This window comes from Callithrix jacchus, chromosome 2 (assembly GCF_049354715.1).
Source record: "Callithrix jacchus isolate 240 chromosome 2, calJac240_pri, whole genome shotgun sequence".
Taxonomy (NCBI): Eukaryota; Metazoa; Chordata; class Mammalia; order Primates; family Cebidae; genus Callithrix; species Callithrix jacchus.
Window position 1 is genome coordinate 85,730,097 of NC_133503.1, and position 27,591 is coordinate 85,757,687.

The 27,591-nt window shown below is 33.1% G+C and overlaps 1 protein-coding gene across 17 annotated transcripts in view; it reads right to left on the reverse strand.

Annotated features, from left to right (window-relative positions):
- Nucleotides 1–881: 881 nt before the first annotated feature.
- CSNK1G3 (casein kinase 1 gamma 3) overlaps nucleotides 882–27,591 on the reverse strand; it is a 103,672-nt gene continuing 76,962 nt past the window's right edge. For 2 of the 17 annotated variants that reach the window (XM_078364991.1, XM_078364986.1), the window contains 6 exons: nucleotides 27,175–27,320; nucleotides 26,328–26,423; nucleotides 22,650–22,739; nucleotides 12,634–12,740; nucleotides 12,110–12,133; nucleotides 882–3,293 (listed from right to left, as the gene is read on the reverse strand). In XM_078364991.1, coding sequence (XP_078221117.1) covers nucleotides 3,239–3,293; nucleotides 12,110–12,133; nucleotides 12,634–12,740; nucleotides 22,650–22,739; nucleotides 26,328–26,423; nucleotides 27,175–27,320 — 518 coding nt within the window. In that variant the 3' untranslated portion in view covers nucleotides 882–3,238. Of the gene's footprint in view, nucleotides 3,294–12,109; nucleotides 12,134–12,633; nucleotides 12,741–22,643; nucleotides 22,740–26,327; nucleotides 26,424–27,174; nucleotides 27,324–27,591 lie in introns of all 17 variants that reach the window. The other 15 variants (XM_078364990.1, XM_002744651.6, XM_078364989.1 and 12 more) reach the window with 11 other exon arrangements.

A 27,591-nucleotide genomic window follows, 5' to 3' on the forward strand; every position in this document is an offset into this window, starting at 1 on the left:
AGCAGGGTAGAAAGCAAAACCAAAAAAAAAAAAAAAAAAAAGATATGGAAAAAGATTCCCGTCTTAACTACAGGATTAAGCATGTCTGAAGGCAGTCCTACCACTACCAGACTTTTCAGTTAAATGAGATAATGTACACTCTTATTGCTCAAGCCAGGTTAAATTTCTGTCACTTGCAGAACAGAACTTCAAAGAGTTCTGACTAATGCAACTATACATTCATTCAGATTGGAATCTTAATCTTTAGTCGAATTTTTCTAAATAAAGCCTTTAACAGTTTTGTATCATCTCCAGATTGTTCTCCTAATTCTGAAGGTCTCTGCTGCTTAATGGACACACTTTTCATAGGCCGAGTGTTGGCTTCTTTGTCTTATCTTACCTGTAGCATCCCTCAGTAAGTAGTGCACCATTAATGCCATTTTGTAAAATCCCTTAAAGTACCTAGAACAATGATAAACGATGAGATACTGTTACAAATACGTGCTCTCCATCTGCACTAATTTTAAAGTCATTCACTTAAAACTAGATTAATATTGGTTAATTTCTGTGAATATAATAGTATGATTCCATTTTCAAAAAGGAAAAATGATTCTATTTTCCTTAATTTATCGGAAGACATCTTTAATTACTGCTCTAGTAAACAGAGGAGTATAATTTTTTTTTAATATTAAAGAAAGCTTTTATCCTTTACCTAGCGTGTGCTCTTTACCACTGGATTTCAAGAAAGCAAAACAAAACATAACCAAAATAACAAAAGCATATTCCTTTAACTCTGCTTCTCACATATAACAGACTAAATAAACCAAATTTTTTAAATTCCTATCTATAATTAAGGAGTGGTATTATCTTACCCATCATTACAGGAAATGGGAAAGAGCAAGTTTAAAAAAAACTACGTTTATTTTTTTTATTTCTTTTTCAGTTACATACTTTTAAACAGGGATGTGTTTCATTATTCAGACATTCAGGCAATGTTGACTTCATTAGTGTTGACAGAAAATAAGCATAAAAATGCAAACATTGTTGGCTTAACCTGAACATACCTGCATTACCTATTATTGACCAGTTTGTGTTGCCAAAAGACTTATTCCTTGGCATTAAAATGGAGCACTTAAAAATATTGCTAAAAAGCAAATGTCTACACACTGGTCTTTGCAGCAAATAAGGGTATTTATAGTTTTAAAATATTTTAAGTCCATAATTGGATTAATATACACACCTTCTTATGTATAAGGAGTTCAGATCATATAAACACTGTACAATCCAAAAAACCCTACTGAGAATAAAACTAAATAGGCTTATGATAAGAAATACAGATATCGCATGTATTTACAAATATCAGACACACAAATTTGGTCAAATACTGTAAAGAAAGAAGTGGTTTCACATTATAATGGCCAAAACATCCATCTTCCTTGCTCAAAGCAAATAAAATAAAAACTCAGTATGTAACTCCTGCAGTTTAAGACATCATGACAGTATACAGATAGGCAGAATGGAAACTGTTGACCAAATTATACAGCAAATGTTTTCTAGGTTAAGTGTATGTCTTTAAAATCAAAAAAGATCATTCATAGGATTCATAGCAACAATGATAAACAATGTCCTGATTTGGGATGTTCATGTGGGTGCCTAATTCACCAAAAGCAATGCATTAAACTTTTGGCTAATAAGAAAAATAAATTACAAAGTACGATTAAATCCCTGTAAATGCAATAATGAAATAAAAAAAGTAGATATATTTACTTTAATATACATCTTAAATGTTACCTTGAGACAATAAAAATAAATAAGCATGCCTGGAGGCATACACTTAAAGACAACGAAGAGACTGCATGAAAGGAATAAGTAACAATTTTATAAATGAAAGATGAACATGAGATTTGTTCAAAATAATTATCTTTCTAGCCAGTATTTTTGTTTTAATCCTTCTTGAAAATTCTGGCTAGTAAAATGTGACAAAAGTACATGTGTGTCTTTATGGCTTAAAACAAAGCAGACTTGAAAAGTGAAGTGGGCTTCCTTTTTAACAGAATTTTTTTGTTTGTTTATATGCAGGCACTTCAAAAGACTATGGAGGCAAAGCACCTGACCCATCCTTTCCAAAATATTTTTCAACCATCAAAATTAAGCTAAAGAGTAGGAAAATTCCAGAGAATCAGCAAAGTTGAATATAAGAGACTAATGTGCACAGAGGGCATAGAGTGACCCACTTTTTATTGCTGGGGGTCCTTTTGTTTTTTTATCAAAGAGCAAAATAATTACACAGACACCAATGCATGGCACATCCAAAGTTTTCTGCTTACGGGAGAATGTAATCATTCAGCAGTAGGTTTCAGTGAGATTTCTTTAGGCTTCCACCATATACCTTGCAAAAAGGTTCACATTTACTACTTCTCCTTAGTGTATTTCTTTATAACTCCAACATATATCACTTCTTAAAGTATTCATTTCTTGCTGTCTAACATACATTATTATTTGGAAGCATAAAGTTACATTATACAAATATTTTGCATTTTAAAAAATAAGCGCTTTTGCCACTTCTGCAACACAGTACTTCACATAGTGGTGCAACAAAAGCAGAGCACATATTTACTGCACTACTTAAGATTCATTTTACCACTACCATCTGCTGAACCCATATTGCTTTTTCCTCAGTACCTCTGGGCAGTGACTGTACCATGATTTCACAGAGAGAATGTTAATATGACTTATGAATAACAGTACCATCAGTAATACTGAAATCAATGCAGATGTCACAAAATATGAACTTCTCAAGGAATAATTTCTTTTAAATATTTGGGCAACTTTCTTTTCTCTGTTGTATTATCCGCTGAGAAAAAAAATATTCCTTTTTGATTATGCTCTTACAGAAGTTGTAAAAAACCAGATTCGGTATAAACTGGTTGACATTTAAGATACTGTACTGCTTTCTATAACAGAAGAACTTCTGAAAAATGTTCTATGGAACTGTATTCCTCAATACCACCTCATTGTCCATTCCATTCATTTGATGGGCAAAGCACTCATGTTTTGACAAAACTTTAAAGCTTCCATAAAAGTTAAATTAGAAAAAAAATGAATGTAAGACAACCACAAAATGAAGTATGAAAGTATGACATTTTTGTTTCTAAGAGTGAGTCCTTGAAAATATATGTGGTCACTACAGAGATGATTTTAATCACAAGACAGCAGATGAACGTGTAAGTAACTCCCCAGGATCTGTCTGTGTCCAGAGTCATTTGTGGCGCTGTATAGTTTTCCTTTTCCTTCGTTTGAAAAAACAGCAGCACCTGCAGATGAGGGAAACACTCTTTTTATTTTAAAAGCACTAAAATGTCACAGAGTTGACTTTATTACACTAACTTAAATGGTCATAAAAAGCAACAGGCTAGTGCAAGATAAACAGTGATTACACCAATGAAGCATATGTATTAGTGAAAATGTGGCAGAATTATTACTATTATGTTTCATACACATGCCTTTTAAGAATAGCAAGACATTCTATGCAACATAAAAAGGAGCCATTAAATTCAAAAGGTTTTGTAGTAATACCAACTGAAAAGTTCGTCCTGTACATTATTTCCCTTTCTCCCTGATATTTATATATGATTGTTGAAGCCATTATTAGAAAGGTAAAAATGATCCTAACATTGGGGAGTTTATTCCCACCAAGAATCAGTTTAGACTTCAAAAATAAAAAGACACTCCAATATAGTCAATGACACTTTCCATCATATTTATAAAGTGGAAGACAGAAAATACAGTATATAGAAAGTCAAGATGGGCAATTTTTAATTCCTTAGGATTAAAGAAAGTCAAGCTTATTGAAAGTTTAGTTAAGGTAAAATTATGCTTAATATTTAAAGTAGCACAATTGAGGTGATTCTGTTTTGCAATTCAAAACTACAAAACACTGTAATCCTGACTTTTATTCCTAGGTGAAAAATGAATCTTGGCTGGACACACTGGCTCACACCTGTAATTCCAGCACATTGGGAGGCCAAAGCAGAAGGACTGCCTGACCTCAGAAGTTGAAGAATTCAAGACCAGCTTGGGCAATACAGCAAAACCCTATCTCTAACTCTTTCGCTCTCTAAATATATATATATATATATACATATACATAAATATCTCTAAATACACACACACACACACACACACACACACCGGGCCTGGTGGCACCCGCCTGTTGTCCCAGCTCCTTGAGAGGCTGAGGCAGGAGGAATGTTTGATCTATGATTTTGCCACTGCACCCCAGTCTGTGTGACAGAGCAAGACAATGCTAGTATAAACTGGAAACTGAGAATCACTGATCTGCTCCCATCAAAAAAAAAAAAAAAAGAAAAAGGAAAAAAATTAAATGCACACATATCTTTAAAGTCTCACAATCCTTCAAATAAAGGTATGAAGCTATGGCATTTTCCCTCCAGATATGAGTCAGTATAGCAGAATATACAACATGACAGACACATACAGTCAGACACCTTTTCTTTTAACTTTTAAACAGTCCACCCCTTCCTAAGGTTGAGTTTACTTTTGGCACAGGCAAGCAGGGTTGAGTATCCCTGGATTTTCCATTTAACTCCTGTGTGGGTGTGTGGGTATGTCTGTAAATCATATTTTGTAATAAAAGCAAAGTATACTTATATACATGGTGATTCTATTACCAAGAGCTGTCAATTCAAAGACTGTGTGTAATATGACCTTATAACGATGTTTCTATAATTCTTAGCAATCTGTATTCATTAAAGAATAGCTTTGGCCAGGCACAGTGGCTCATGCCTATAATCCCAGCACTTTGGGAGGCTGAGGTGGCTGGATCACGAGGTCAGGAGTTTGAGACTAGCCTGATCAACACGGTGAAACACTGTCTTTACTAAAAATTAGCTGGGCTGGTGGTAGGCACCTATAATCCCAGCTACTCAGGAGGCTGAAGCAGGAGAATCACTTTAACCTGGAGACGGAGGTTGCAGTGAACTGAGATCAAGCCATTTCACTCCATTCTGTGTGACAGAGCAAGACTCCATCTCAAAATAAAAAAGAATAGCTTCAAGTGTCCCACCCAGCAAAAGATTACAGAAAATGAAATAACTACTAGATGTTTTATAATGTTTTATATACTTCTGTGAAATAAATGTAAACAGAATCTACACTGTCCAGTTAAATTACATAATCTCTCTACCCACATTATCTTTAGTCAAAAATAATTTTGTATCATTTATTACTGATTTCTGCCATAATTATGAAACTGCTATGAGGGTACTAAAAACCAAATTACACAACTGCATTTTTTAAGTGAACCAAAAAGTATACACTGACTAGACCATGGAATGTAAATAATTTAAAACTGTGGATCAGCTGATAAAAATTCAACTAGAAATATATGTAATGATGGATGTTTGTAAACTTTACCCCTATGGAGGTGACTAGCAGAAAGAACTGAAATGAGTTACCCAGTCAAGAGCCTAGAGAAGAGCTGCTGCAGTGAAACAAGACCACAGATTTTAACAGCTTTGCTCTGGACTTTAAAACATAAGTCAAATTTATTTTTAACTGTCAGCTACCTAATATTTCTCAAATCTCAATCACTTTCTAAATGATAAAATCCTTTACTCCAAATAAACCTTTAAGATGTAGAAAAGAGCAGAAAAATATCCATATGGCAGAAAGCAAAACATAAAAATAGGTATTTAGAAGCGACAGACCAAATACTAAGAATATGGCCATATTTCAATGGAAATTATTAACTGTTTGATATAAAGTTGCTTTAATAATGCTCACTATTGTTAGATACTGTCTTTTCAAATTTCAAAATATATTCTTTCGAAAATTTTCTAAAGTTACATTAGCCCTTTGAAATGAGTGATTTAATGTAATACACATTTCAATGAACAAGACTGAGTCTCAGATTTTCTACACTTGTATTAGCAATTTACTTTGCTTAGTTTGTATTTTCAGTATTTGAGAGTTCTGAGAGTTGAGTTCTTTACACTTAAGTAATCTTTCCTTCAACAGCATTTTACTGAACTATGCCAAGCATTTATTTGAGACTAAATAAGATTTTCAAATAAATTCTAATGGCCCTTAAATTCAAACACAATCTAAAAAGGACATCAATTTTTCAGAATTAAATCCCACTAAATAAACACATCCTTAAAACAGATTTGCAAAAGTAAAGCTGGCATGCTATTAAAGTCACTACCACCAGAGGACAGCGTTGCTTTATGTGATACAAATGCATCCAAGTAACACAGACAAGAGAGATGCTCTCAAAATCTAACATACTTACAGAAAAAATAAATTGATGTTTTAACCTTATGGCTTATTTCTTAACATAAAAACAATTACCAAAATAACTAATTTATAGTCTTAGTGATTAAGAAATCAGGTCTCATCTCAATTGCTTCCTGTCCCCAGCACTCAATCTGAAATAGTGCTACTACCATGTAGCCACTCAGTCACAATACTGTTTTATTTTCCTGTAATAACTTACTCTTACTTTAAAATTATTTTATTTGTTATTTGTCTTTGCACTCTAATTTAAGCTTCATAAAGGACTGCTCACAGTTATAGCCCAACAAACTGGTACGAAGTTTGTACTTGTTTAATAACGGTCCTCTCACCTCAGCCTCCTGAGTAGCTGGGACTACAGGTGCTCAATTGGAAATTTTTTAATTTTATTTTTAGTAGAGACTAGATCTCACTATGTTGCACAGACTGGTCCCAAACTCCTAAGCTCAAGCAATCCTCCCATCTCAGCCTCTCAAAATGTGAAGCTATATCCTACTCTAAAATTCGTTGGGAATAAATGTTAAGTCCTACTTACGATGAACTTTAGAAACAATCAGTACAGTTAGGCAACAAACAGGCAATCATAACAGATTAGAATAACAAAACACACAAAACAAACAAAAACACACAAAGGCTTTTGCTATTGACACCACACCACCATTTCTCCTTTGTTCACTGCCATTTTCTCCATCTAATTTGCCTTATTTTCCTGGATATATGTCATATACTTCCTTCTTTCAGATCCACCCAGAAATGGAAGGATGTTTCCTGATTATCTGGACATGACGTTCTTATTTATCCCTTCTAAGATGACTCATTGCACATCCTTTGGTTGAGAGACTGTTGGTACCTCCTAGACCTACCCACATAGGATTCCAGAACCTAGCTTCTCCTGTATAGAAGTATCTTTTATGGAATCTAATCTTTAATTCTTTGACAAAGAATATTCCACTTAAGGTTTAAACCTGAAGTGTAATTTCATATCTCTGGATCTCTTGATTAAAAAAAAAAATGAGGAACCATTTAGTTAAGCAAGTAAAGTTTAGATCAGAGAATAAGATCACCCACAAAATTAATCCAACTAAAAGCCTTCAGGCCCAACTTCATCTAGAATTCCTTCCTCTCTATCCACTTAAGTCTGAAATGACTTTCAATTAATCCCTTAAGTCTGAAATGACTTTCAAAATTTCCCCATCTTCTCATGCTGGCTTAGTTCAGAACTTTTCAACTTTCCTCCACCATTGCTAAGCACCTTTTAAAGGACTTCCCAGTCTAAGTCTCTCCTCTTTCCATCCAAATTGCCCCCATCATAAATATGGCCATGTCCTTTTCATCTGAAATCTCATCAATGATTCTCCATTGACTAAAGCATTAAGTTCACACAGCTCTTCGGAATTTGGTTCCCAACCTATTTCCACTCTCCTCTTAGTCTCATCCTCCATGAGGCTTCCTTCCCAGGTAGCCTATACTACGGATGGAAGGGAGGGAAAAGTAAGAAAAAGCAAAAATCTCCTTGCCCTTCCCAGAACATACCATGTGGGATTTCTTACCTCTTTATCTTTGCACATGTTCTTCTTTCCACTTAAAATCTACATGCTCTCTTCCAAAAAACAGTTATACAGGTTCTGTCACTTTGTATTATGATTTTTATACCTCTCTCTTTCTCACTGAACTGATCTCCAGGAAACATATTATTCTTCACTCATCTTTATAGTTCTAGAGATTATCAAAGCCTTGAACACTTAGTATTATAGAAACTAAACAAATGTTCTGAGACTGTCATCTTAAAACATTTTTTAAGCAACAGTTTGTTTATTAGACACTACTAACCCAAAATACAAATTCTCCATCTAGTTTCATAGGAAAACTTAATTCATATTTTTAAACCATTTTCTGCAATCTGATGAACACCAGGAAGTGACATAAGCCTCATAACTGCTGCTAAATTAATATTCCTAAGGACCAACCTGATCATATTGTTTCTTGGCTTAAAAACTACATGATGCTTCTTGGCTTCCTTTCTTCTGCTGAGACAGATAATGTCCAAATTTGTTTACTGGCTACCAAGGCCCTTTGAGATTGGGATATTATTAGCCTATCTCGGTTTCCATTAATGTGTTTATATATTCTCTGCCTGCATAAGTTACTTCTTGAACTTGATCAATTCTGTCCTTGCTCTAACCTCTTCTCTCTTGACTTCCACCCATTTCCCTTGCCAAATCATACTCATCTTTGAAAACTAGTGTAAATGCATCCTTACCCATGAGGACTTCTCTGATCTTCCCAACTAGAAGGACATACTCCATTTTCTGAACTCCAGTAACATTTATCCCTCTCCTATAGTGCTAACAGCATAATACTTTTTATTAGAATGGTCCTTAACCCTGGCTGCTCCTAGAGTCACTTTGGAAGCTTTTTATGATAAGCATGTCCCACCATAGACCAACTGGTAAAATCAGAAATCTTGAAAGTACAGCCTAAGAATTATAGTCACCTAGGGAGTTTTAAAACTCCCTAGGTGACTATAATGGAAAACCAAGGTTGAGAACCACTGTATAAAAGTTGTTGGTATACTTTCCATCTGACCTAATGGTATACAAACTTTGACATACCTTAATAATCATATTACCAAACACATGATAATCTGTTCAGTAAATGTTGCAAGAAGAAAAGGAAGAGAAAGAAACAATAAAAGATGGTTTCATACTACTTAAAAAGTAAATAATCAAACTAAATTATTTTGTTCTCCCAAATTCCTGGAAAAAAATGATAAGGGTGCTATCATTTGTATCACTTGTCTTAAAATTCTCAACTACAGTAAACAAGAAAAACAAAACCTCATTATTAATAAAGGTAATTAGCTTTTCCATCATTCTACCTATGGGAGAATAGAGTATTTTCCATTATTTGGAAATCAAATGCTAAAATGTGCATTATATACATTCTATTTAATGGCGTGGGGTGAGAGGGATCTCTGACAATTATAGGTAAGAAGATAATGAAACAAATTCTCAAAGAGAATTCTAAGCAGGTCCCTAGTTATGTGTCAAATGGTGGCAGAGAGAAGACAAGTATAAGATGCAATTTAGAAAAGTTGCTGGGTACAGTGGTTTGCACCTATAGTCCCACCTACTGGGGAGGCTGAGGCAGAAGAATCACTTGAGCCCAAGGGTTCAAGGCCAGCCTTGGCAACATAGCAAGATTCCCATCTCTTAAAAAAGAAAAAAAAATCATGCTCAAATTTTTAGTCAAAGATTAAGAGGATATGAGAAATACAATAATAAACCTGTAGAAATGTTAGCATAAACCTAATTAAAGAAAAGAAAAAATCTTGTGTGTTTAAACAGAATGTTTAACAAGCAAAGAGACAGGAAAATTCTGAGAATTTCTGTAACCTACCTAACCCATCTGAAGTAAGGCTTCACTGCTATCATGAGTTGCTATCCTTTTTTTAAAACAACCATTTATTAAGATATAATTCGCGTGTTATAAAATTTATCCTTTGAAAGTATATCATTCAATGGCTTTTAGTATTCAGACTGAGCAGCTATCACCACTATCTAATTTCAGAACATTTCCATCACTCCATAAAGAAATCCCATCCTCCTCTTCTTGCCCTGAGCAATCACTAATCTTTTGGTGCCTATATATTTGCCTATTCTGAACATTTCATTTAAATGGAATCACATTACATGTGGCCTTTTGTGTTTGGCTTCTTTCATTTAGCACAATGTTTTCAATTTTATTTCTTTATATTGTCAAATGGCAGTCCACTGTATGGGTATACCACATTGTTTAATTATTTAGTAATAATGTATTAAGGAACATAGCCACTAGGTATCTGAGGATGAAAAAAATCCTTGTTTTCCAGAAATTCAGTAAGTTTCAAGAAGTGGGAGGTACATAAAGAGGATAACATAGCAAAGGCATATTTAAGGAATCAATGCTATATAAAGTTCAGAAAGGAAAACAGAGCTGTAAAGATAGACAGGGGCCAGACTATGACAGGTACTAGAGACCTTGGTGCCATGCGAAGAAATATGGACATGATGTGACAGGCAATGGAGAACCCTTCCTACAGGAATAGCCTTCCCACCACTTCCTTCTTTCACATCTTCCAATGCCCACAGATAGAGACCCAAACACACACCCACACTCATCCCAACTAAATAAATTACTATGCCATTCTTCAGCGCCAACTCTCTGATCATCCAGGTCAGGAAATAATCTTTATCTTTAAAAACCGTAATCATTTTTTCAATACCCTTTTCATAGTATTAATCATATACTGACATATACTAGTACAACTATAATCTTCCTGCTGGCTTGTAATCTACTTAAGAACAAGGACAGTATCAGGTATTTCAGAAACCTCAGCAGTATAATTGCTGAATGAATAAATAGATAAAAGTAATGGATTTGATTAAAAGCAAGCCTCCAGGAGGATGTAAATGAAGAAAAGCTAGTTTCAGTGAAAAGTGTGGGTATGGAAGTAAAAATATGGGACACTGATAAAAGAGGCACAAGCCTGGCAAGAAGAGAGATGAGAAATGTCATTGGCAGCTGGAAGAGAAGAAATAAATAGGGGTGATAATAGCTATTGAGTACCTGCTGTGTGTCAGACAAAATACCAGCACTTTATCACATTTAATTTTCTCAATCAATGAAGTAGATATTATTAGCTTCATTTTACAGAAAAAGAAACAAGCTTTCTGGAAGGTAATAAATATGTGACAGAAACAGGATTCTTCAACCTATGTTTAACTGCAAAAGATGTGTGCAGTAGAATCTGCCACACCACCACCCTACGTTCCTGTCTTAGGATTGTACCTAAAATTCACAAACATAAGTTGTTGTTTTTGTCTTTGATTTAAAATCATGCAAATAAGACTATACTTTCAGGGATTTATTTCTGCAGTTCATAAAAATACACAAGTATACAACTAGTTATATCCTAAAATACACTAGTCTTTGTCACACTGTCAATAAATTCTATAGTCAAAAGTGATAAAAATGAATTCTTAATCACTGCTCTTTAAGAAAAAAATCCACAAGTTTCCTAATTTTGCAGCCAGCAAATGGGCATTACTTTGAAAGTTATATACAGCGACTTTAGATATGAGTAAAATATTTCAACATTTACTAATCTAAGCAACTTCCTTTTACTCAGTCCCAGTCTGACTCAAAATTTTTTCTGAAACTGAGAGAAGCATTTTAAGCACAGTATTACAACTAAAGGCAAATGTCAGGAAATAACTTAAATCCAAAATTATTCTATTAATAAGAATATTACTTTTCATAATATCATGCGGATTTTTAAAATGACTTTCTCATTAAAAGGTTATCATAAAATTTATCAATATTATGTTCAAGGGCAGTAATTGGTTAGTAAATGAAATATTGTTTTAGTGATACTACTGTGGAGAATGAGATCTGCTATATGTATTTAACAATTGCAAACAGAAAAAAGAAAGCTTAATGCAAAAATCTATCTTTCTATTTAAATAGCAAATAAAAACTATTAGGAACAAACGCACAAGCACAAGCAGGGTTGGTGTATCATCTATGCAATTAAAAAGTGGCCCCGAATCTATGTCACTTGAAGTAAAAAAAGTTGCAGCAGGCAAAAGAGCTCCTCAAACAATTATTTCTTGCTTTTCAGAGCTATCTTAATGATATCAAATACTTTTGAATAACTTTTACCAATTATAATTGCTATGTTGAGAGTTTTGTTTTCAAAAGACACAAAATGATGCTAAATCTTTGAAATTACAGTCAATGGAGCTATTTCTGCCTGCCTAGACTTGAGACTCACCACATGTTCAACACTTTCTGGCAGCTATACACACACAAAAAAAAAATACAAGGGAAAAAAAGAGAGAGAATCAGAAACAGCCCACATTGAAATTATCACATTGTTTTTCATGCTTAATTTTTTCCAAGCAATATTGTTATAATTTATGCTTTAAAAAACAAATGCAATATATTAAAACATGCATTTTATAAAATTAATATGTATTCTTAACACTTACAGAAAAAAGATAGCACATATCAATAACTTTCAGGCATCAACACTCTTAAAACTCAAAAGCTAAAAATATGCTGTTAATTCTAAATAAGAATTTGAGCACAGTTCTTAAATATTTTGTATTATTAAAATGTTTACTGAAACAGCACTATTTTAAACTTACTACAGTGATTTAAATAAACATACCACTTGTTTTGCATGCACCTATTCCCTGAAAAAAAATTCCTGAAATAATTTTATGTAACTATAAATCTCAAACATGCATAATTTAAAAAGAAAATGTTACTAAAACAAATAAAACAAACACATACTTGGTTTCATCCATCACTTCTACTTCAGTAGGGGCTGTGATGGGTGCATTTGAACGTCCTGCAGTGGGATCATCTGTGTTTAACTCTCCATTTGTAGAACTTACAACCTGTTTAAAAAAAAAACATATAGTACACATAAATACCCATAAATATACATACACACTAAATAGGTTATACAAGAATAAACATAATTAAGGTTAAAGTATGTTCAATTAGAAAGTTAATGTGAGGAACACAAAACAATAGGTAGCAACTAAATATAGTAATAGGTCTAGCATTTTATTTAAAGATGAAGGTCATCTAATATGTGCTTTTCAACTTACTTCCTTTCCTTATTGAAATCTCTGTCTTCTGTCTCCTTCACTCTGGTTTTTAAGGCTAACTCCTACAAGTATGTCTCAGTTTCCTCTTATGTGGCTATGTCCTTTGGCACTTTGCTATATCATTAATTACTTTCCTTGAATATAGAAAAACTTCAATATTACTCCTTCGAGTGGATCCCTCACTTCAATCTGCAATTATGCTCAGGTCTCCTTTCAAACTGCCCATTTAAATAGAGACAACACCATTCATTCACCCAGTTGTCCAAATGCAGGGGTCACTGTGATTCCTCTTTAACTTAAACCCCACATCTAATCCATCAATCACAGATCCTGTTAAATCCTCCTCCAAATATATCCCATATCTAATCAATTCTCACCATCTCTATTACTACCAGGACTCCAGTCCAAGGCACTATGATCTCTTATGTGAATAAGAGCAAAAACCTATTATCTAGTCTTCTGCTTTGTCCCTCACTCAAATGTATCATTCACACAGCAATCACGCTGCTCATTTTAAGATGCAAATCACATCACATACAGCTCCCTGCTTAAAACTCTCCAATGGTTGGCTTCCTGTTTCATTTAGAGTAAAAAATCTATACTCCTTATACAAATTGACAAAGTCCCACATGATGTGATGCCTGTCTACCTCTCTGATCTCATAACACCTTCTCCATAGCTCACTAGCCTCCATCCAATATGTCAAGATTCTTCCCATTTAAAGCCCTTGGCATTATCTGTTGTCACTGCCTAGAATTCTCTTCCTACTTATTAGCTCACTTCTCATCTTTCAGATTCTCTGAGCAGGCCTTTTCTATCACATACAAATTTTCATGCTGACTCAGTCTTTTATGTTATACCCTGTTTTAAATTATTTGTACAGTATTTACCAGTGTTCATGTTTTTATTTCCTTATTTGTTGTGTTTCTTGACATCCATCCCTACCTCTATTAAAATTAAGCTCCAGGACAACAGAGACCTTGTACTGTTTCCTGCTATGCCTGGCACAGAACAGGCACTCAATAAATATTTGTGGAAATAAATGAATGCATGTATGCATGAATGAAATCCTGAAACAAGATAAAAATCATAATGAAATTCCCAAATTCTCCCAAATTACCCTGTTTCTGCAAATTTACCTTATTGTTCTATTTCTTCCTTTTCTCTTATCACTAAACTTTTTGGAAAAAAAATATATAACTTACCACTTCCGGATTTATAAAATTTTCCAGTTGTTTATTCCTTTACCCCTTGCAATCAGTTCTCTATCTCTACATAATTCTAATTAAGAGTTATCTTAAAGGTTACCAATGATTCCGAGAAAATATATTCAGTATACTTTGCTCAGTGCCTCATTTTCTTGTACATCAAATCACTTGGCATTAGCTGAACATTCTAGAGTAAGATGGGTCTAGACTCAAAACCTAGCTCTGCTACACCAGCTATGAGACTCTGGGAAAAATATCTTACCTTGCTAAAGTTCTCAAGTACAATGAACAGTAGCATATAATTAACAAGGTTGATATGAGGGTGTGATAATATCAATACCTAAATGTCAATATATAAAGCACAGTGCCTGGCGTATGGGAAGAGCTCTAAATGGTGGCCATTCATCACTAGGTTTCATCTATAATCATGGCTTCAACTATCACCTCTAGATAAAGGGTTCCCTGAGCCTAACCAATCACCCATATATTCACTTTGCTAAACCAAGTTTGGTACCTCAAACCCTGCATTTCTGACGGTAAATTTATCTTCCTCCCTCTGAAATGTATAGCTCTTCCCATAGCTCCCATTTCAGTTAAAGCCCTACCATCTTCTCAGACTTCCAGGCTCAAAAATCTAGGAATTCTCTTTGATGCCCCTCCTACCCAATACCTCTTAAATGAAATAAAAGGTTAGCAACTCTGACATGGGCAACAGAGTTGACAACTGACTATTAGACTTAAAAGTAGTATTTACAGTACCTTATATTTCTAAAATTTAATTAAGTTCTTGCTTTAGTCTACACATGCTAGGCACTGTTGTAGTATTTGGTATACCAAAGGAATACCTTGTAGACCTGATACTTTAGTGTAGAGGAACAGGACCCTCTCCAACTCCAAGGAAAGTACCAATCAACCAATATACTTGAGTTAATTTAGGAATTACGGAAGTTCAGTTTCCTACATCCTATAAGAAATAAGTACTTAGAAATGAACACTACATTTGTGCCTACAGCTGAAAACATACAAAACTGCCTTGATTATCTTCAAAGGCAATCTAAAGAAAAGAATACTCTTATATCTAAGCATGCCTCTCCTTTTTTGGGGCACTTGCTTCCCCTTTCTGTCATTCTATTGAGCTGTAATTTTTTTCTCTTTCTCTCTCTCTGAAAACATTCAAAAATAATTATTTGTTCTAATTATTGAACATAATTTGGTTCTTTATTCTTAATTTTGAAAATGTCAGAGCCTCTGCACTAAACTGGATAGGAGAGAGAAAGCAGTATTCTTATCTCACATATTCTCTACTACCTCCATCCAGAGCCTGTATACAGTACATAATCAAACAGTTCACTGAAAACATTCCAGTGCTCTTTCCTCAACATACTATTCAACGTTTCTTATTCTCCCTTTTGTTCAATGGCCCTAGACAACTGGAGGGATGCCACCTCAACTTACAGGCAGCTCCTCTAGCATGTCTTCCCTTATTTTAAGTAGGATAATTGAAAATTTTTAAAAACCCAGGTATTCTAAATTCTAGCAACATTAACTACATATTTTCCAGCAGCAGTGACCATATATACACTGTAATTATATAATCTGATTTACTTCAGTTCACGGAGGAAGACTTTTTAATACCTGACTTTGGCAAATTTTATTTTATTGAAATGTTTCAAATCCCATTTTACCTGGTTGACCAGATCCAGACCAGAAGGAAGTAACATTTTTCTTTTATGTAATTTTTCCATGGTTTCCCAGATTCCCTGATCCTCTGAGTAGAGACCAGTATCCCAAAGTCAGAATAGAAACACTATGTTAGCAGAGTTAAGACAGGATACTGCTGTTGACCTTCATAAAATTGGCCTATTTAACACCAGTGACTTGAGAGTGTTATCATGGCATTAAAACTATTTTCATTTAAAATTTGTGTCTTTTTGCAAAAGGATTTTACAAAGAAGAAATGAAGATATAATACTCTAAATAATATATCATTATATTCCTGGAGGCCTAAATCAATCAAATACACACAAATTATTCTTATAAGCCAAATTCTAATGAATAGTTCCACTTAGGTGACACTTCTAGAATCATAACTTGAACTAGAATATTAGTCTCTGAAATATTAGTGTTCATCAGGCTGGTTTTTTGGAAGTATATAAAAATGATAGATATTCTAAGGTTTGACATTTCAAAAAATAATTCAGGCATTATACAGGATTGTTTGCCTTCTTAAAAAAAAAATTCCCTCTGACATTCCCAATTTTATAAGAAACACTACAATTCTCATTTTAAGAAGTTAAAAAAAAAAGGCAACTAGACTGCAGTTTTACTGTCAGGATTTAAGAGGGATGTTGGAGAAATAACCCACAAGCAAGTGTGAGACATAATAACAGTTCACTTAACATACGCCTGACAAATCCAATTCCAAAAGATCTTATTCTTTCAGACTTTAGAGTATAGACATAACATAAAGTATTTTTATTGTCAATGAATTTTAAAAGCCAATTAATGTACTTTCCAAATATAATGAATTCATACAAATTAGTTATACTACTGTCTTCCTAATTTCTTTTTTGTTGTTGTTGTTATGAGATGGGAGTCTCATTCTGTCACCCAGGCCGAAGTGCAGTGGCTTGATCTCGGCTCACTGCAACTTCCGCCTCCTGCTTCAGCCTCCCAAATAGCTGGGATTACAGGTATGCACGACCACACCTGGCTAATTTTTGTATTTTTAGTAGAGATAGGGCTTCATCACGTTGCCAGGCTTGTCTCAAACTCCTGGCCTCAAGTGATCACCCGCCTCAGCCTCCCAAAGTGCTAGGATTATAGGCGTGAGCCACTGCACCCTGCCTATCTTCCTAATTTCTATCTGATATCTTGTAAGCAAAATTACCAAGTAAAGCCTTGATATAACATATTAACCAAATATATTAATTAGCCAAATTTTCATCTATCCACTCTATTATAAATACTAAAACATCATATATTTTATTCATGTATTCAGCTTTTTTAAAAGGTATCTATAAGAAAGCACACTGAGATATATTAATAGTTAAAAGAGTGACTTCCAAATCATATATATATATGTATATATATATGGCACAGGTTCAGGAAATTATTTGGAAGTCAGTCTTGTAACTATTAAATATTAATAGTTATATTTATATATATATATACAAATATATATATATGGTTTTATATATACATATAAAACCAACTTCTTTACATATCCTAAAGACTAAAGGTATAATTGATATTTTGATATTCTTGGTATTCCAAAAGATGACCCTAGAGCACAGACAGTGACATGCTTTAGGGTCATCTTTTGGAATACCAGCTCACCAGCTTTGTCCACAAAGATAACCCAAAATGGATTTTCAATTAACTTTCACTTAGGATCATTATTTTCCTTGATCATCCCAGTCTTTGGAGATGTTAATGTAAATGTTATTGTAAAAAAAAAAGTAAATTCATAATACTAATGTACCCCAATGATAATAGAAACTTCCAAAACTAGATTAAAGAAAATGAACTAAAAATTAAGTAATAAAGGCATATAACTATATTCCCACGATCTCTCTTTTGCGGATTTCAGTACCCCAGAAAAGTATGAATAGAAAGATGTGATTGTAATAGTCACTACATTTTGTTCCTTGTTAATAACTGCATTTTCAAATATTTGATAGACTGAAATTAGTAATATTTTAGAACGGTCAGTATTCACAATTAATGTAACTGAAGTAATGGTATCTACTATTACTCTTGACTTTAACACATATGTTTTATTATCATCTCCAGATATATTTGTCTAATCCTTTTCTGTTATCACCACCTGTATTTATTTGTTCGGATGCTTCATCAGCTAAAAGATCAGGTTGCTTATTACAACAATGAATGTTATTCTTTCGTTTTCCTCAACAATGCCTGGTTGTACAACATATCTGCACCATTTGCAATTCTGCCCGTTTTTCTTCCAAATGCTCAGAGTCACATTATTCCTCAAATTCAAACCAAATACTGCACAACTATAAAAGATTTCCAAACAATCGGGGGTATACATAGTACATGTATAAATACATTTTACATGTAAAATTGTTTTTCAGTAGTGTCCTTAATATTTGTCTTCTTCCTTTTGCTTACAGTTGCCTCTATATGGGATCAAATTTTCAGCTGGCACTGAGCTCAATGGATTTGTGCTACAGTGAAAAGCACAGCTAAAATGGAATTAGAGATCACTACTATCTGTTGTCCATGGTATATTTTAAAATCTACTTTTGGAGATCTTGATTTGCCAGGTAGAAACATATCAAAAAGATGTAAAAACTAAACTTTTCCTTTTCCCTCAGCCCCACACCCAACTAAATTCCACCTTCTAATTCTTTTCAAGGCCTTTTATTTCTTGTATCCCTACTACCCAACGTTTTTCCCCAACTACAGACTTTTGAGAGCTGTATTCCTCATTTATACTTGTCTCCTTTCAACCTAGTCTCCAGCAAAAGCAATCTTTAGAAAATACTAATCAAAGTTGTTCTCCTAATTCCCCTGTAGTTACCCAGTATCCTCAGAATAAAGCCAAGTTTAATAACAAGACCCGTTAGATCCTTTGTGATTTACCTTCTGCCTACTTTCTCAGTTTCATTTCTCAACACATACCAGCTTGACTAAATCAGCTTCCTTAATATGTCTCTCACCCCATAACCTTATATTCTATCTTTTCTGCCTGATATACTTCTATCTTGACCCCTTCTATCTTCTTCAGTTGATTAGCTCCCACTGGTTCTTTAGGTCTCAGTTTAGATGTCACTTTTCCCAGAAAACTCTGACTCATCCAGGTTATGTGCTTTTTCTATCAATTCTTCTAGTACTCTGTGCTATCTCTACTTATCACCCTGACTGCTCATCAGCCTTCTCCACTGACTTCTTCATGGACACAGGCACCATGTCTTTATATGCTTCTTTTCACTCGAAAAAACCTACAAGAGCCTAGCACACAACACTTAGATATTTGCTAAATAATGAATGGCCAAGAAACTGAATATGGTAGGTCTGAGTTTTTCGGCCATATTTATTATCACCAATGATTCTAAGAGGGAACTGAGAGGGACACACTTGATTCCCCTAGGAGTTCTCCAGAACACAGGCTAAAAACAATACAAAATAAAGTTTTGAGATATTTGAATATTATTCTTAGTCTCTTGAAAGGAAAAAGTTTATCGAATGTATAGCTGTATCTTTTTAGGCAGTGATTTAATATGTTTAACTAAAGAAAAAAATTAGAAAAATCCCATTTATCAATACTTTCTTTTTTTTTTTTTTTTTTGAGACGGAGTTTCGCTCTTTTCACCCAGGCTGGAATGCAATGGCGCCATCTCGGCTCACCGCAACCACCGCCTCCTGGGTTCAGGCAATTCTCCTGCCTCAGCCTCCTGAGTAGCTGGAATTACAGGCACGCACCACCATGCCCAGCTAATTTTTTGTATTTTTAGAAGAGACAGGGTTTCACCGTGTTGACCAGAATGGTCTCGATCTCTTGACCTCGTGATCCACCCACCTCGGCCTCCCAAAGTGCTGGGGTTACAGGCTTGAGCCACCGCGCCCGGCCCCCAATGCTTTCTTTTGACTGTACCTTTAATAATTCACTTCCCATAGATCAATAAAAACACTACTCAAGTTTCTTAATTCGCAAAAACAATAGATTATACTTACCTAACACTTATTAAGCCTTAATCTCTATGCTAAACACTTTTTTTAATTTTAACAAAACCATAAGGTAGAGGTTTTCTTAATATCCACATTTACTAATAAATAATCTCGGCACAAAATGTGCACTCAAATCTGATTGCAGAGCTTGGGCTAACTTGCAACATCATCAACCTGGTAACACTATGTCTAGTCTGCTATATAATAATTCGGAAAAGCAGGGAGTTCAAATTTAGACTCTGCTAATCATTTCTACTTAAAGCACATCTGAAATAACAAGTATCTGAGGATCTTTCTATAGGTCAAAATGGGAAAAGGTTTCATCTTACATGTCAATTCCAAACAGCTTGAAATGATTTTCAGTGCTGCACTGAGAGCAATGATCAGTTTCATGGAAAAGACTGCACTGACAGATGAGGAGTGAAAGCCATGGTTTCGTCAAGGCTCATTTAACTCACTGTTGATTCCGTTTCTGGATATCCTAAATCTGTATCACACTTTAATACTAGACAGCTACCTATTAATTATGAAAATGTCTTTCCTAAAAAACTATGTAATGATAAACTCTTAGTATGTTTATTTAGAATAATTTTTTAATTGCCATATAAAGTCTTTGCATCTCCTGCAAAGCCAATGCTTGAAAGTTTGTTCAACAGTTGATTTAACAACCATTGCGCAAATAAGCCCAAGGCAAATTCATCTCATACTTTTATATTATAAAAAGTTTTTTTCTCTTTATTTCCTCCCTTTATCAGACAATGAGAATAATATTAATAGAACACATTGTTTCCCTATCTGCCTTCATTCAGAATCAAATAGTACTCAATTATAACAATTATCAGTTCAAATTTTAGGTGCTTTTCTTTGCTCTTATTATGTTTTAATTTATAATTTCATTAGTCCAATTATACAAGTGTTACATTATAAATTTTCAATAACTTTGACAGTGTTTACGACATAAATTATAAATGAATTCATTCTTTATTTTAGAGTGGGAAGGATTCAGGCATGATCCTACTTAGGCTGTTAATGTCCATCATATCATGTGTCAGTTAATATTGTAAAATACATGAGGCCAATGGAAATACTACTTTTTGTTTTACATATGTATTTATATGACATATTACTCAAAACCTATTGATCACTTATTGAATATTAGGATGAAGTCAGATATAGTCTCAGTGGGCTGAAAAGTCTTAGAGAGAAATGAGACATGAGCAAAAGTTTAGATATCTCTGTGAAAACATGTGAGCAAAACAATAAATATGAAGTAATGAAATAATGAGTGAATAATGAAATTCATTAACCCTTTGACAGTCCACAGAAATCCCATGAGGCAATGTTGGGGAATCATGTAAGAGTAAGAAGGGCTAAGAAAATAAATCTGGTAATGGTACAGAAATGGTAGGAAAATTTTATAATAGTGCCTTAATTGTTGCACTGAGGAAAACACCTGGTATAACACATACACACACACTTAAAAACATGTAAATATATACAGATACATACAAAATATAGTTTGTGTTATGCAAATAAAATATAATTTGCTCATTCAGCTTTTCTAACTGTATGGATTAGGTCACAAAAATTTTTACAATTTAGGTACCCTTGCCTCTAAGTCCTTCACCCTAGGCTCTTACAGATCTACTCAAATAAGTCTACCACACATTACTGAAAATTCTATAAACTACAAAATTCTACAAAAGTAATTGATTATATAATTTAAATTACCTCTAAAATTTAATGGTGAGAAAAATCATGATTAAAAAAAATTAATTATGATTTAATTTTTAAAATTCAAATCAAGAAAAAACAGAATCCAGAGTACAGAATCAGTTGATTAAAACACTAAGAAAAATGCAAATTTGATAAAATGGCAAATAATTCAAGTGAAAATATGTAAAGAACAAAACGAAAATGTAAAAAAAATTCTACACTGAAATGTAGTGCGGTAACATTTGTTATCTCACCTACTTTAAGCCGGCTTTTAGATTATCTGAAACCACCATTTTAAAACACAATACAAGCCTCAAGCAATTTTTCCCTGTTTCTACAATATACATAAATCATTAAAATTTACAGGTAGATGGCAGAGTATATACAGTAGCTGTCTCTATGAGTATATAAAAGGGGAACAGAAACAAATTATAAATAAGGAACTGCTTAAAATTTATGTAAAAAGTCACACAATTAATTGAGGGGAGTATTTAATAAACACTTGTCCTTAAAATTTCCTCCATCTGATATTTTCTATTAAGTACAAACAAAATATACTATGATAAAAATTAGGGTCATGTTTATTTGAACAATTAATCAGAAAGTTCATTCTGAGTATTAAGGATGAAAAACGATATTTAACTGATTAAGTTTGAAGGAGGCAAAGTCAATGAATGGAAAAAAATACAAAAATGTTCTATTAGTTAAAGCATTAAAAAAGATTGAGATTATTGGGAATCAAGTTTAATACCTATTTCAAGTATATTACCATTTGTTTTTCTAATCTGCTCTATGACTTAAATATTGTTGCATATACTTGCAAAAATGAACAAAGGAAAAATCTTGGTATTCCTGGTCTTTCTGGACCATATTAATTTTGGTTTTTTTTTGTTTTTTTTTGTTTTTTTTTTTGGTAAATAACAAAGGAATAGAATTATGGAGAGAGTAGTTCAGCAACAAATTTTCCATTAAGATATGAAACCATGCCATGAGTTCCAAAAAAAAAAAAAAAGGGTTAGTTGTATAAATCTGGGTAATAATCACTCATGCAAAAATCAGAAAATACCTGTACCGAGCCACCATGTCTGTCTGCTGCAAGGTGAGCTCTCAAATGGTGGGGATTTGCCTGCTGGGAGTCCCAAGTTGCCCTGTGGTCTGCCGACTGCCATTTATTTAATGCATATGGCATGCATGGAAGAAGAAAAACCCAATATGTTAAACATCTTATCCTCATAATATATAAAACAAACGTATAAAAGGAAATTTAAAATACCCTTGCTGTTCTGAATCATGGTGCAGTTATCTTTGTATAAAGAAAGTGGAGTGATTTTAGTTAAGTTGCCAAATTGTGTAATGATCAACAATAAAAATATAATAGAACCATAAAATTTTAGAAGTAAAAATCCTTGAGAATTCACAGACTCTATCTTTATAAATCAACTAACAAAGAACCAGAAAGGTAAAAATGCCATGATCAAGAAAGAACTCCAAATAAATCATGGGCACACTAAAAGGCCACCCACTACATTTTCATACAGTAGAGGTCATCACTGGTTTTCTGATGAGGAGTTACTTTTAGAAGGTACAAATGACAGCCTTTAAATAACTGTACTTGAGATTCTAGAAATATTTTCTCTCTTGCTTAGTCCCCTATTTCTGACTGTGAAGATAATATGAGAAAATAGAAAAGTTATATGAAAAGGGAGAAGCACTATACAGAATACTATGAGAATAAGACAAAACAATTTTTTTCTAAGTGATAATCCTACACATATGAATCTCTTTGCTTCCTTGATCTCTTTTTATCTGATGCAAGTTAAGAAACCCATTTTTATGAAATAAGCTGAAAATCCTTGATGTTTTTAGATCCCTTGGCAAATCTGCATGGTAACAACAAACATTATAATCTATCAGTACAATTAAGAGTAATTTCTTAATAGGGGTCAATTTCTGTTTCAGAAAAATGTAGACAACACTAATAAAAAGTAGAAAGAAGAATATATTATTTAAGCTTTATTACATGTTTGGTTCTGCATTAGCTGCTTTATATGTTATTGCATTTTGAGGTAGATATTATCACCCCCTTTTACTGATGAAGACAGTGAGACATTAAGCACTTCCATATAGTCACAGAGCCAGCAAGAAGTATACTAGGAACTCCAATTCAGAACCTAATGCTCTTCCAATAATAATACTACCTAGCTCCTTACCACGGTTAAATATATTCTAAAGCCTTCAGTACTCTTTTCTTTCTTTTTCAAACAAAGTCATGAAAATCTTGCCACAAAGTGCCAAGCACATTGGAGTATAGGGACCCTCAAGCATATTGGTGGCCAGAGCAACTTTCAGGGGAGAGATATAAAATTCAAGTAGATATGTGAATAAATGTTCTGGCACTAAGCTTCCTAAATTAAATTGTACAATGCAAAATTACATGCTCTGTGGCATGAAGTATGTCATCAAAACAATTATGATAGTTCTATAATGCCTTTTCATTAAACCCTCCAAATTCATAACCAGAATTAAGCAGCTTTGAAGCTTAAGCTGAAATCAATTAGATGAAGTCAAGTCCAGACAAAATGAAAGAATGAAAATGATGCTAAAATTGAGACAAATATCTAGGGCAATGAGCAGTATTTTGGGATCATGGAACTCTCTAAGAATATAGTTAAGAGCTACACACCCTCTCCTGAAAATAAACAATTGCATGTACGCAACAGTTTCAGAATCCTCTCAACGATTTTTCCTACCATTTATTTAGGCACATTACAAAGGTTTAAGTCATTTGAAATAATCTTTCTTCCTTGGGATTGTGAACTGTAGGTTTCTCATAGAACTTATACTGCTTAGTAGTCTAGAGATATTTAAGAAGAATTTTTTTTAGATATACAATTTTTCTATCAGGATGAAAATCTGTATATTCACATCTCAAATTCAATATATAAGCCTATTCTAAAGAATTGCCTAAAAAAATTATATATATATATATGCATGTATATATATTCCCTACATTTAGTGCAACAAGGACTGGACGAATGAAACATAGTTCCCACCCTCAGTGAGCTTACAATCTAGTTAGCAAGCTCTGAAATCTAGTCAGCATGTCTTACAATCTAGTTAGCATGTCTGAAACACATAGAAAATTAAAAGTCTACAACATTAGATTTATAATTGAATTCAACAATAGAGGAATTTCACTTATTATAATACCTAACAGCTCAAGTAGAGAATTTTAAAGAATATCATACTAATCTTCTTCCAAGTATATTCAAGGAATTAACTCCGGTTTATAAAACACAAACTAAGTCTCAACTTCTGAGCTATTTCTTTCTTTATACAGAATCTTATCAGGGCACTCAAGCTATCAACTAATTTTAATACAGATATGAAGTAATTTGTGTATGAGATCCTTTATGGTGCCAATTTTTCTAAGTCAAAAATTTAATATGAATCTTATAAAGTTGGCCATGCTTTATAGAATAATATTGTTAAACACTCCCTAAAAATAGCATTTTATCGTGCTTACGGTTTTTAACAAGTCACCACTTGTGTTCTTTCTTTTGATTTTCATCCTGTTTTAATCTTCACTTGAACTTTGATGGGATAAACAATGTAAATGTAAAACAGGACAGGACACTGTCCTTCTCCAAAAAGGACTGTAACAGAAAATTTCTAGACACTCTTTAACTCAGTGTGATAGCAAAATTTTTAAGTCAAAAAGAGAGAGAGAGAGAGAAATTAAAATATTGGTCAAAAATTTCAACAGCTTTCAATTCCTTTACTCAGTCAGGAAACATGAACTCTCCACTTGATCAACTTCTATGCATTATCTCAGACTGACTCTCTACTCCTTGTCTAATCCAGCTCTACCTACTCTTTGCTCCAAACAAACTGAACTGTTGCCTATTCCTCAAATTCTCTATTTTTAAACTTCTGCTTCATATTTTATACTATTCAACCTCCCAAAAATGCCCTTATTTCTTCATTTCCCTTTAAAAATTCCATTCATTCTTTAGGCTCATGTCAAAAGCTACCTTTTCCATAAAATCTTCAGAGTCCCACATATGATCTCCTCCATGGCACTTTAAACTCCAGACACAAGAGTTTTGAGCAAATGAAAGCTTACTGTATGCTAGAAATTAACATGCATTATTTCCATTTTATAGATAAGGAAACTGAGGCTTTGAGACATTAACTCATTTGCCCAGGGTTAAGCCATATCCATATTTGCCTGATTCTAGAGATTGACTGAGCTCTTAGCTACCACACTGCTTTTAGTCACTGGTGACAAAATCATTCTTACAGGTTATACAGTCTTCTTTGCTTCTGCATTTATACAATGTGTAGAATAGTAGCTTTACAATAGCAGAAATTCAATAAATAATTTATTGAACTAAACGACAGTTAGAAAGATCAAGTGCTATTACAACTCATTCCAATAGAGTACCCCATTGGAATGAAAATATTCTAATAGAATATCAAATACTGCTCAAAGTTTACACTAATTTGTACCATTTTTATTAAAGATTTTTAAAATGTTTAATAATAGCATTAAAATGTTTAATCATTAAAATGATTTAAACATTTTAATGCTATTATTAAACTAATAAACAGTGAAAATTAAGAGAAAAGTTCATCTATTAAAAACATGTATTTTTAATCCTTCAATCTTTTTTATCTATTGAAGAAAACAGTATATGGTTCAATCATGAAACAAAGAAATATCTTTCATATCTAAAAGGCAGCAAACCTGGTTTTTGGATTGTTGCATCTTATCTCTGTGTTGATGTGCTTCTCTGTTTGATGACAGAGCAGGATCTTGCTGAACTGCACCCACTGGAGTAGGCTACAATACAATAACAATTGGTATTGATACATTCCATTTCAAAAATCTTATTTAAAGTCATTTACTTAGCTGCTTAAAGAATTAAGGAAAAAATAAAAGACTGTTAAACAAACTAAAGTTTTAGGTAAAGACATCATTCTCAAAATGTCGTTAAAGCTAAGAAGGTAAAGCAAAGAGAATACAGCTACTTTTTAAAGTGTTTTTAAAGTATTTAAATTCTTTATAACGTATTTATTTTTACACTACAAAAGACCTTCTAATGCTGTCATTACTTTTAGGCTACATTTTCATATCAAAATGATAAAAATGTATTTGTTGATGTCTCTCATTTCCAAAGCAAACGTATAAATAGAATAAACTTTTAAGAAAATTAAAAGAATAGAAAAATAAAATAATAAAATTGCTTATTTCCAATATTTTGACTTGGAGAGGCTTATAATTTTAATTTTCATCAAGGTATTAAAGTATTAATCATGAGAATATTACACATTTGACATTAAGAACTAAATCAGGATGAAAAGTTAAAGTGTAACTCTTCATGCTAAAAGGCAAAGAATCCAGATGTAGGGCTTTTGAAAAACTCAAAGAATACTAGTACAGCGCTACCTGCAGAAATGTTCTTTAAAAACAATAAAACAAATCATTTAAAACAACTATTTGTTCTCAACTCTTTTCAAATGAAGAAACTATACTATTAAGAAGACAACAGATACTATAAATAATATTTTATTATGTAGAATACAGTACTCACCAACTGTTTACCAATCCAGTCATATTCATAATCAAACATATATCCTTTTCGATCAAACAAGTCAGTAAAAAGCTTTCTTAAGTAGTCATAGTCTGGTTTTTCAAAAAAATCTAGCCTTCTTACATAACGAAGATATGTTGCCATTTCTTCTAGAAATAATATAAAAATTATTCAAACTATACTTTTCTTTAATACTCAATAATAAAATTAGGTATCTAAAAGCACATTGTATTATATATAAAAACAACACTGAAAAACTAACAAAATTCTACTGCCATTTAAATTTTTCTGAGTTTAATTACAACAAAATTAAAAAGAGGAAAAGAAGGAAGGGGAATAGAGACACAAAAAATTGAGAGGTTCAGTTTAACAACCACTATTTTTACTTCATTACATTAGGAAAAGCTAAAATTTTTA